General features: G+C 34.9%; 1 protein-coding gene across 9 annotated transcripts in view; it reads right to left on the reverse strand.

The window, feature by feature from the left end:
- Positions 1–2,618: 2,618 nt before the first annotated feature.
- The window catches only part of flfl (serine/threonine-protein phosphatase 4 regulatory subunit 3 flfl), a 65,402-nt gene continuing 54,756 nt past the window's right edge, over positions 2,619–13,264 (reverse strand). For 6 of the 9 annotated variants that reach the window (XM_069832520.1, XM_069832523.1, XM_069832519.1 and 3 more), the window contains exons 15-17: positions 10,713–10,897; positions 9,253–9,416; positions 2,619–6,889 (exon numbers count right to left, since the gene is read on the reverse strand). In XM_069832520.1, coding sequence (XP_069688621.1) covers positions 6,794–6,889; positions 9,253–9,416; positions 10,713–10,897 — 445 coding nt within the window. In that variant the 3' untranslated portion in view covers positions 2,619–6,793. The remainder of the gene's footprint in view (positions 6,890–9,252; positions 9,417–10,712; positions 10,898–13,264) is intronic. The other 3 variants (XM_069832527.1, XM_069832525.1, XM_069832526.1) reach the window with 3 other exon arrangements.

Genomic DNA, 13,264 nt, shown 5'->3' on the forward strand with positions numbered 1-13,264 from the left:
CAAAAATAATGGGAATCGCAATGAAGGCTGGTGTAAAAGTTGGTTCATTACAAGTAATACCTCTCTGTCTTCAAACGCAAATAAATATAAATATTAAATCTGTCATCTAGCAGATCTTTCTAGCCTTGCACTCACGATTCTTGGGTTTAAGCTTGGCCAAAGTTGACGATTTTAAAGGGCAAGAGCATGGTCTCTTCTAGAAGAGAAGTAGGCCTAACCATGTGAGCTCCATATCGTATATTTTCATCATGTGAAAGAGTCCTGTCCCTCATAAATGGCTAGACAAAATATATCAGCCGTATCTTGCCCACAAATATCAATGCTGAATAACTTCTGTAATTGGAAGCATAGTTAAATGAAATATTGCAATGTATAGATCCAGAAACAAAATTTGGACCACCTGAATTTTGTTTCTGGGCCTGTACCATAAAATCCAGTCATTCCAGGAAATAACTGTCTCAACTTTTGTTCTAAATGATTCTGTGAACATTATCGTTCAATAAGACAAAGTTTCTGAATTGATTATTGTGTTTCAATCATCAGTTACATTAAGTGATGTAATATAATTCTTAAATCAACACTTCAGTTTGTTTTTAGTTTCTGGAAATGTAGTTAGACATTCTTTTGAGTTAATTCCTGTTATTCAAAGTTCTAACTATTAGGGGTGGAGGGGGGGAGGGATCTTAAATTTTTATCTGCTACAGAATCCTTCATATCATGACTGATCATTAAGAGTGAAAGTTCCAATGTATAAAAACCTGGAAAATATATATGAGCAACCACAATATTAAAACTATGTCTCTATTGATTTCAAGAGGACACTTGTACAAAATAGTCACATAATTATAGTATAAAGGGTGATTCACGAGGAGTTACCGGTACTTACGAAGCATATTTTCAAAGGCATTTTGAACAAAAAAAATGTCATATAAATATGGGTCCTGTTGTCAATATTTATAGAGTTGCACTAATTTGAAGTTGTTTGTAAAATACCATTGTTCTTTAGCTTTAAGGGTAAAAGCATATTACAGATAAACAATGAACTATTCAGGAGTATCATTTCTTTAATTAGCTAGATTCTGAAGCTAAAAATGTGTTGTGAATTCCAGAGTCGCTTCATTTCATACAGATTTTTTTTTTTCCCCGATTTTCAACTACAAAATTACATTTTACTTACACACTTGTCAGAACAATTGTTACAAATCACACCACTCTTGTAAATTCTTTAAGACTGTACATTAGGATGCAGAATTAAACTGTAAAGAATCAAGTTCCTATAGTCGTATGATTTGTAACAATTGTCGTGATAACTGATAAGTGCGTAAGAATTATGTAATTTTGCAGTGTAGGCTTTCACGGCCGGAGTCTATAGATGTAGATTCATTTTCCGGGCTGAGAGGCCGTGGTCTATTAGTTGGTTTTATACCAGACGTTTCGTCTGCAACTGCGGCAGACATCTTCAGTGGAGTGGTATCCGAGGTCGCAAGACTCTTCTCGGCGTACCTGAGGCAACTGATCCTGTGTCTGGTTGTGCGGGCGTATTTATAGTGCGGCTCGCGGGCCGAGGCCTGTTGTCGCTGCGGTCCGCGCCGCTTTGTTCGCTGCTCCCGTTCTGGGTTCCGTCCTTTTGTTGTAGTGGCTTCTTATCTGTTCTGTTTAGGACCGGGTACCAACACTTGTTTAGCTTTACGCCTTCTTCCTTGCAATTAAAGTTGTTGTTATGTTTATGTATTTCGATCGCTTCTCTATGTAGACGGGGGAAGAAGTGCGTCGTCGTGCTCAAGATGTCCGTGTCCTTGAATCTTATGTTGTGATCGCCCTCTTGATAGGCATGTGCTGCCACTGCCGATTTGTCGATCTGTCCTAGGCGGCAATTCCTATTATGTTCTGTCAGTCTCGTCCTGACGCTTCGCTGTGTAGTACCGATGTAGACCTTGCCGCACGGACCGCAGCGACAACAGGCCTCGGCCCGCGAGCCGCACTATAAATACGCCCGCACAACCAGACACAGAATCAGTTGCCTCAGGTACGCCGAGAAGAGTCTTGCGACCTCGGATACCACTCCACTGAAGATGTCTGCCGCAGTTGCAGACGAAACGTCTGGTATAAAACCAACTAATAGACCACGGCCTCTCAGCCCGGAAAATGAATCTACATCTATAATTATGTAATTGTTAAACATTGAAAAATAAAATCTGTACAATGCAATTAACAAATTTTTGCTTCAGAAATGATACTTCTGAATAGTTCATTCTCTATTTGTAATATTCTTTTATCCTTAAACTAAAGAAATAAGGTATTTTTTTTACAACTTCAAATTAGTGTCACTCTGAAAATATTAGCAATGTTTATATGACATCTTTTGCTCAGAATGTCATCGAAAATATGCTCAGTGAGTGGTGGTGAACCCTGTATAATAAGTGAAGTGAATTTAAAAAGGAAATTATGCTTAATGAAAGGCATTGGCACAGCCCTATTAAAAAAATAGAAGAACAAAACAAATAAATTACTGTTATAAGACGTTTTCACAACCAGTCTAAAATATATGATAGAAAACATGCAACTTTAAATTCAAATGATATATCATGTGCACCAGGATCTTTTTACAAAACACATACTTTACATTAATATTCTTTTTTATTCTTGAATATAACTTGGTTACAATTTACAATTAAAAATTCCCTTCTTTATGACGCTACAAAACATGAAGACTATATTTGTCATAGCAATGGCAATATGTTGTTAGAAAGATGAGTGATGAAATCCCGAGGGGTAAAAATAACCAGCTTGACTTGGATGCACTCCCGGCCGAGCTACTTTTCCCCTCTGAGATGGGTACAGGGAGTTGGGGACAGGACGTGTACAATGAAACAGAAGACGACTTCCGAGAGGCTCGTGCTATTCCCGACTCCCTACACATCGATGGCAATGCACGAGTTACCACTATAACTGTTATGTGTGTTGTCTGCGACGATTCAAAACACAAACTCGGTAATCGGCCCACACAGAAACTGACAGGGCAAAACAAGAAGCACAATAAAAACAAAAATATGTCCAAATACTTTATACACCTACACAAAGTACATAAAAAGAGGGGAGCAACACGAACTGCAGGGAAAAGAAGCCGGCGCAATTATAATAGCAATGAAAATGTACACAAGATATATATTGCAAACACTCAACTCAGTCCATTACAACCACTCTGTATACACTGGCTCTTTGATTGGTTGTTCAAGTTTACTTTGTGCAAAATTTATGAGCAAGAATATTTTATGCCTACAAGAACAGAACCCCGGCATTCAGCGGGGTAAATAATGTTGGCCCTCAAAATTAGTTTAGAGTAAAATGAAAGTGGACTGGTATCTTCCTGCTTGTTTAACCTCCTCCTCTAAGATGTGACAGCCAACATATCGTGGTAATGTACCTTCCATAAAAATGTATAACCGTCAACGTTAAACTGCTAAAATTTATAACCATGACAAATTTTTAATATTCAAACTTAAAATTTCACTTGTTTTTATTCCAGTATATAATCCATACCGATACATTAGAATCTGTAATATTGTTAGAATCAACAATACTGCAATAGTGACTTTAGAGGAAAATAAAATAAAAAGAATCCTCATACTACGAGGATCAAAATACACAACATGAAATTTAGGAACAAGTTAAAATATCTGACAGATATTTTTACTTTTCTATGTTTATGACTTTTTCAACAAAAAATATAAAGACAAAAACTGTCTACAACCTCTACATTACAAACCCATTGCCCTATTACTGTGTGATAACTATGAAAAGGTGAGGAGTCTCGTCCTGGTCTGGAACTCAGGTACTGTACACAGCATGCACCCTGTCCCCGCCACACTTCATCCGCATGCAGGAGTGTCTCTATGTACACTTCACTCGTCACTCGCAGAGCACTGGTGGTCTCGCACTGCCCAGCCATCGCAATACAAAACTACGACAATAATTATACCCCACACAGGTAATTATTAAATTCATTTCCACTATCTATTTTCCTGATTTAATTTGTGTAGTAGTTGTAATATAAAATAGTGTGGGAAATCGTACAAGGAAATGCACAAATTCTGCTATGGTTCATGCTCAAGGAACATTTACACTGTCACAATATATTTAATTATAGTTAACATTTTTAAAATACCATCCAAAACTTTGTTTTGTTATGATGCCTGAGCTTTCCTTTCCTGTATTTACACTTTCAAATTCTTACAGTCATTGTCTGATAATAGAACCAAAAGTGAATCAATTTCGTTCACATTTAAATAAAATAACATGTTATTGCCTTTGGCCAATACAGTTGAATATAGAAGATATTTAGAAGTAATTTCAATAAATTGAACTGATAACAGTTCAATAATCACAGAGTTTGAACTGTAATATGAATTAGAGAGAAAAATTAACAGATTTCACAAAGTAGCAGTAATCCAATCAATTTATAGATAATGAATCTACTTTAAGATAAAGTTCTTGTACCTCACAATGTACATATCAATAAAATTAAATATTTCTCTTGGTCATTCAAGTAGATTCCTAATGGCACTAAAGAACATGGAAGCAATACTTCTTATACTTTCTATATTACTGTAATTTTACTCCAACAATTGGGAAGATGAAGTGACATAGTTAAGAACACCCTGAATTTATAATTATAATTGAAAGATGTTTTATGCAAGACAGGGCACATCTTTCTTTCCACAACCACCAAAGCTATGAATAGAAATTTCCTTGGAAACGTCAACTTTTGAAGTACTGTTCCCAAATCTTCAACAAGCAGAACTGAATCCTCATATCAGAAATGGAATGTCAATTGTGATGGCAAAATAAGACGGAATTTCTCACTGGCCTGCATCTCAGCACAAAAAAAAAAAAAGACAGAAAATCTGAATTTGGAATGTCAAGGCAGCATTTAATACCAATTTTAAAGTCACTGTGTTGCTTATTAAAGCACGTTTCTTAACTGCTTAAAAAAATAATAATCAAACAGTAGACTACAATAATTGACTGAAGGTAATCCAAAATCCAAACCATACTATGGATGAAAGAAATAAGTAAAAATTTCATTCAGATTCTGAATTAATTCAAGAGGCATGCGAAAATATCTTTAGTGTTAATAATGTATTCTTGATCATGTAATAAGAATAAAGTTTCTGAGATAAAATGATTGCTGAATTTATGCATAAAATTTTGAAAATATAACAAAAATAAATATTCCTTTTGTTGGCAGTACAAAATTTGTTCTAAATAAGATCAGAAGCACAAAACCACAGAAGATAAAAAAAAATATTTCATCAGATGATATATGTAGTATAATTAATTACCATTTGTCAAATACCAATTATAAAGCCTTGATAATATGAGACAAAATACATTAGGACAAGAAACTAAAAATATTCAAACCACTGGTATAGGAGTGATTGTCATTTCTGACTGGCGATAAAATATTCGTAACAGTACTTCAGTTTGTTGCACATCTCAGTTCTTCTAAAATCATAGTGTTTATTAATCATGGGCACTAGGGACAAAAAAGAACTTATTTGACAACGATTTCATTTGATTTTCATTTTACTGTTCTGCAAACCAAATGAATTCGTTTTCAAATTATCAAATAATTCCATTGTTTTGAATAACAGAAATATTCGATAGTTTTTATTCAATAATGTTTGTTAGAGTAAAGACTTCCTTCCATGTACTAATGATGGAGATCACCAGTCATAAACGACAAACCCTGCCATACTTTTTTGTTTGCAAAATTTCACTATTCTTTTTCGAGTTGTAGCACAGATTTGCAAACAGTACTCGTTCCCTATACATATTATATCTGTCACAGGTTCCAAACCCTATCAATTAAAATTAACAATTTACATCATGACTAAATACACTACAGTCAAAATGAATTCTGTTATCAGACAAGCTAATTCAAGAACTGATAAATGCATACAACCATCCCCGAACTTTAATTACAGACATCAATTATGCCATAAGACACAATGACACCAGATTCTGTGTTCGATACATATATAAAAGCTTGACGGTCTTCCTGTCACCGGACAGGTTGTAACAACAAACACAACAAATTTGCATTTCCCAACCTTCAATGCTGAAACCCAGACTGAAGCGAAGTGATGGATGAGTGATATGTGTGGCAGTGCTGGACCAGGATTCGTTGGATCGATTCATTCACAGAGTCGCTATGCAGACAGGAGCACATCGACTACTCTGCTTTCAGTAATGATATTAACTCAAAAGATGCCTTGCTTAATACTTTAATCTAATTTTGAGAGGCATCTTACAAATTTTATGAAGTTGTCTATAATGCATTCTCGTCCCACACATCCACATGAATCGTAACGCTGTACAGTCTCTCCTCCCAGTGCACAAGACAGGAAAACATGTGACACTCTCCACTGTTGCCGCAGTCTGCGCGAGATCATGCATTTCACACTTTCTCCCATAACGCCCCGACAATACTTCCCTGCTCGTACTGCCAAATTTTATTTGTTTGCGACAGCAGAAGCTTACGATATTTCGACCACTGACCGGAACCATCACTACTACATCTACCCACTTTTAAACAAGGAGATCTTGCTTCCGTAAACTGAGGGTCAAGATAAAATACTCCACTGACTGGCAGTCTTGTTTCACGCCCCCACACCTGGACCGGACTTGGAGATCCCAAGCATTCACAACACACTCAGGCACGAGGTCAATGACTGGGCACTCAGCCAGTTCACTTCACTGTCACTGTAGTCACTTGCTGGTGGGTGGTGCACTATGTCAGCCTGGCACGCTTGGGCGACGGGGATAGCACGTCTCCACCCTCCTCCTCGTCATCTTCGTCAGAGTCCCCTTCATAGTCCACCAGAGCCTGAAACAGGTCAAACACAGACTCGTGAGGAACAATAATACTGGCTTAATTTCTTCTTACTCCTCTCATGGCTGGTTTCACCAAACTTCAATAAATCAATTGAAATGAGACATTAACTAAGTGGTGAACATTAGAATATTTAACAATTCACTAAAATTCGAGCTGTTCATCAACCAAATTTTCTTAACATTTAATTAACAGTAAGTAATACTTCATTACGGATAAATGTGTTCACTGAATTTTTCATAATTATATCACAACATTTTTATGAAACCACAGCCTACTATATCGCAAATCATGTACCTGCTATATCATTTGTATGCTGGCCAACAATGAAGCAATGCAGTTACAAAATATAGTAAATGGAGAAAAAAGTACTACTACTATTATTATTATTATTATTATTATTATTATTATTATTTTTACTTTCGCCATAAGTATAGCTATTGTATTTATTGCATTCCTGATTTCAATGATCACCTCATTGGAGGGATGATGATATAAACAATAACTGCAATTTAGGTATAGATAATATTCTTGAAACCTATTACCCAGAATGAAAAAATTAAAGATATGAATTTACTGTACTATGGAGTAAAGTTGCAGAGCTGAAAAAAAGTAGAAACTTGATACCTAATATACTGTATTAAATAACTATTGTGCGAGATCGTGCGTATTTGCTTGGTTTCCGCACAAAACCAATCCGCGGAAAATCTAAAATTCCACATTCAGTATTCCCAACCTAACACACATAATAATTTCCCTCTTCTTACCGCTTAAGTGACATATTGATTTTACTGCTTTAGGCTTTTAACATATTATTTTTAGAGACGTTCAATATAGTAATAACTATAAATTGGAAACTTACCACTGCAATTTCACCTAAATTGCACTGTTAATTATTGTTTTTAAATATTTGCAAAAATTAAGTAAACTCTACAACTCCACTAAAGTTACTGCATTTGTGACGCAAGTAACATTAAGGAAGCTGTGAAAAAATCAACAAGATTTATAGACTGGGGGAAAAAAAAAGACAGACGTATATCACGGCCTGCTGGAGTATAGTAAACACACAAAACATTTTAAAGCAACAATGTTGAAGATAGATATTTTTGTTTTGCAAATTTGCCATCATTGAACAGAAACCAAGATGGAGATTTCATTGCAACTAATTAGAAATTCCTCTTTCAGGTATGTAATAAACGATCTTCACACAAAATAAGTACGATACATGAGCGGTATGTTTTCTTTCAATTCTCGGAAATTAAAAAAGCTCAACTATGTTTCGATTTTTCAAACTTTTCCTCAAACATGAAAACTTCAACATACCGCTCTTGTAACGCATATTACTATTTTCAAGGTATACATTCAATGTGTGCGTAAATTTAATTCCAATAAATGGAAGTTAATATACCAATTAAGTTTTGTTATGTTTCAATGTACATTTACTAATATTTCTTAGCTATATAGTTACAGTAACTATTTTCATGTTTTTTTACAGTGGAATCTCGTTAGCATGTTCCTCATTACCACGTTTTCCTGTTTAGTACGTCTATTTTTTAAAGTCCCAGCCCCAATTCCATTAAACATATATTAAAATTACCCGTTTACACATTTGACATCTCTCGCTTACTGCGTTCAAACTTGACGGTCAGTGGCCATATTGATGAACAATCGCACATTGCAAGCACATGCATTCTCTATCCTACTCTCAACCTCTCAACTCCGCAGCCTATGCCAATTGCATGCTGCTACTTCGTTTCCGTTAGAAGAAGACGAAGGTTGACGAAGTCCGATAGTATCGTAGCTAACTTGTTTCATTGTTGGAGGAAGTTTGTATGTACGCCACGAGTTTGTATGCCATGTATAAGAAGAAAGTAAGTCATATTACGAATGAAGAAAAATGGAACATAATTCAAGAAGTGGACCGCAACCTACACATGAAATGCATTGATATTGCGTGAAAACTTGTTGTTGTTGTTTTCTAATGCCAGGCGTTTGACAATAAAGTCATTTGACCTCTTGCACTCCAATATTTTACAAAGATATTATCATGGCCAGCCACTGAAGCACAGATTTTGCGTGAAAACTTAACATTTTTTTAACACACATGAGAAAAAGAATGTTTTTCACTAGTATGTTTTCCTGTATATGACGTTCAAATTTTTTTGTCCCTAGAAAATCATACTAACGAGATTCTACTGTACATATTTTCATTATATTACAGATATAACTACTGCAAATATCACATCAATTCTTATTACATAAAAATCCTAGCTGCCATGGTGACCACATAAACACAAACAATTTCCAAGACAAAGTGGAACATCCAAAAGTCTATTTCTGATAAACAAGACACATACCTTTTTGAATAATGTTGTTGATTTGACATCACCTGCTGTTGGACTTGGTGGTGAGCCACCTGTTGCATTATTGCTCAGGTTGTTGTTGAGAATATTACCAGTTTTGTTGCTACTATTCATCAATTTTGGACTATTACCATCCTGTTTTTTATCAATCATTTTCCCTGAAATAGAAAAATGTGACAAAATATAACAGTGAATCACATTTCAGTTCTGATCCCGTATCTATAGTTCTCCTGTTCATTTCAACATATAAAACGTAAGTGCAGATTGGTTTGAAAACAGAATTTAATGAAAGGACTATGAATATATCACTTCCATACGAATTTCTAAAATATTAATCCATTTTAGTCAGAATACATAAAACATTTATATAGTGCAAGACAACAAAAGTCACTGATTTTCACATTTTCCCTAAAATGTTTAGTAATAAGTTTCATTACAATTCGTACACTGGGTGCAATTTTATTTCATGTGATTGAATGGACGATATAAATTACTTGCTTCATGGCAGAGTTCCACCTATTAATATATAAGTTAACATGTTTATTATTAATCTACATAAAATTCACTTCTTGCAATTTGCACTAACATTAACATGTCCACAAGAGGTTAAAAAATCTTAGCTCCTTATTAATGCCTCAATACTGTCCTAAGATTAGAGACAGTGCTTGCTTGGAACTATTTATAATAAAAACAGATTGTAAATTATTTCTGTTCATATAGGAGATTCATAGACAAAAATTCAAAATGCTGGAGGGAGTCGTAAATACTTTCCACCCATATAAACAGGCTGAAGAGAGGTTGTCAGGTTTCTACAATTCCTTTCACATAAGAGCAAAGCTTTAATTTTTTTTAACAAAATTTAGCAATAAAAACATTACAGTGAAATGTATGGTAGTTTCCTGCCCTGATAAAAAGTTCATGCTTTTCAGTTTGCACATTCTCCACTTAAAAAGTTTTCAGTTCTAGAAACTTGCCAAAATCACTTGATAGTAGATTTGTTCATACAGCAGTTTCCGATAGCTTGAAACTACGATGAGCATGTGCACATCGGCTTTTCAGCTCGTAAATTCCAAGTTCACATGCCCATGATAGTTGAAAATTGTTGCATGTACAAACTTAATAAGATACTAATTTTATTGATCTCGCAAACGACTAAACATATTTTTCATCACCTATGCAAAACATTTATTTTTAAATATTAATAAGTGTAAGTACAACATTGTAAGCTTAATATTTATGAATACACTGAAATCGATCACACTGTACAAAATTCCTGAAGTCCAAGCAAATATGCTAAGAAAGGTGACATACAATCTAAAAAGTCAAACCTTCTACCAAAAAATACTGTATCCCAAGATAACAAGAAGTTCAGTCGTAGACTCGTACAGTTGTGGTTACTGGACAGAGAATAAACTCATTAAAAGAACTTAGACATGTAAACACTTTACTCATACCTATTGAGTCTATGTCAGAGTCCAGTTTCTTACTAAGAATATCGTTTGCTGCTGGAACAACTGCCTCACCATCGTCAAAGTCATCGTCTTCGTTAAACCACATCTCTTCTTCCTCCTCTAGTTGGCGTTGGTCTCTCCGGTACCGACTATTCCGCAGGATGGAAGGCACACTAGAACATATGGAACTACTGTACATTAACCTCATCACAACTTTACTTACTCTATTTACATGTGAAAAAAATGTTTCACACTTCAAACACAAACAGATTTTATCTCACACAGGAATGAATAGATACATGATACAATAGTTATTTATGGTACTTGTGAGGTAAGTGCATCTTTATTGCGCGAGTGGAAAGATTTAAGCACGAGGCAGGTTCAAGTCTCCTCGCATCCCAAAAGGTAAATTATTACACAATTTAAAAAAAAAAAATACATATTAGATATGGATGCAATGCACAAATTACGACGTAGTAGATAGAGAAAAGAGAAGGAGATTGAGTGTATGTATATTTAAGAAATGGTAATAAAGAAGTAGAGGTAGTGACATCTAGTAACTAATATATTAACTTCTTGAGTAATAGTTGAATGGAAAAGTATACGTGTGTGCCCGGGTACTAGGAAAATACTAATGAACTGTGAGATAAAGTTCAAACTGTGACGTAAAGTCTTTATCTCACTACTGGAATAAAGTAATGTTGAATACAAGCCTACTTTACAAACGCAAAAGTATTTAGTAAAGGCATGTTTTTCGTTATGGTCATGGATAAAAATAATTAAATGAGGTGAAGCTGAGTTTCATAAACACACGAAGGCCAAAAAGATAACTGTACGAATGTGTATCACACAATTTTTTATACAACAGCACAAATTTACATTAAATTACTATTTCAAGTTGGAGAGGTTATAAAATAACGATTTCACGGCCTCTAAACTCAGAACCATTAAGAATTATAATGGAATGGACTGGAATTTACAGGAGGGGGGCACTATGGCACAAAGGCCAAAAAGATAACTGTACGAATGTGTATCATACAATTTTTTATACAGCAGCACAAATTTACATTAAATTACTATTTCAAGTTGGAGAGGTTATAAAATAACGATTTCACGGCCTCTAAACTCAGAACCATTAAGAATTATAATGGAATGGACTGGAATTTACAGGAGGGGGGCACTATGGCACGAAGGCCAAAAAGATAACTGTACGAATGTGTATCATACAATTTTTTATACAACAGCACAAATTTACATTAAATTACTATTTCAAGTTGGAGAGGTTATAAAATAACGATTTCACGGCCTCTAAACTCAGAACCATTAAGAATTATAATGGAATGGACTGGAATTTACAGGAGGGGGGCACTATGGCACGAAGGCCAAAAAGATAACTGTACGAATGTGTATCATACAATTTTCTATACAACAGCACAAATTTACATTAAATTACTATTTCAAGTTGGAGAGGTTATAAAATAACGATTTCACGGCCTCTAAACTCAGAACCATTAAGAATTATAATGGAATGGACTGGAATTTACAGGAGGAGGGCACTATGGCACGAAGGCCAAAAAGATAACTGTACGAATGTGTATCATACAATTTTTTATACAACAGCACAAATTTACATTAAATTACTATTTCAAGTTGGAGAGGTTATAAGATAACGATTTCATGGCCTCTAAACTCAGAACCATTAAGAATTATAATGGAATGGACTGGAATTTACAGGAGGGGGGCACTATGGCACGAAGGCCAAAAAGATAACTGTACGAATGTGTATCACACAATTTTTTATACAACAGCACAAATTTACATTAAATTACTATTTCAAGTTGGAGAGGTTATAAAATAACGATTCCACGGCCTCTAAACTCAGAACCATTAAGAATTATAATGGAATGGACTGGAATTTACAGGAGGGGGGCACTATGGCACAAAGGCCAAAAAGATAACTGTACGAATGTGTATCATACAATTTTTTATACAACAGCACAAATTTACATTAAATTACTATTTCAAGTTGGAGAGGTTATAAAATAACGATTTCACGGCCTCTAAACTCAGAACTATTAAGAATTATAATGGAATGGACTGGAATTTACAGGAGGGGGGCACTATGGCACGAAGGCCAAAAAGATAACTGTACGAATGTGTATCATACAGTTTTTTATACAACAGCACAAATTTACATTAAATTACTATTTCAAGTTGGAGAGGTTATAAGATAACGATTTCATGGCCTCTAAACTCAGAACCATTAAGAATTATAATGGAATGGACTGGAATTTACAGGAGGGGGCACTATGGCACGAAGGCCAAAAAGATAACTGTACGAATGTGTATCATACAATTTTTTATACAACAGCACAAATTTACATTAAATTACTATTTCAAGTTGGAGAGGTTATAAGATAACGATTTCACGGCCTCTAAACTCAGAGCCATTAAGAATTATAATGGAATGGACTGGAATTTACAGGAGGGGGGCACTATGGCACGAAGGCCAAAAAGATAACTGTACAAATGTGTATCATACAATTTTTTATACA

This window comes from Periplaneta americana, chromosome 8 (assembly GCF_040183065.1).
Source record: "Periplaneta americana isolate PAMFEO1 chromosome 8, P.americana_PAMFEO1_priV1, whole genome shotgun sequence".
Classification (NCBI taxonomy): Eukaryota; Metazoa; Arthropoda; class Insecta; order Blattodea; family Blattidae; genus Periplaneta; species Periplaneta americana.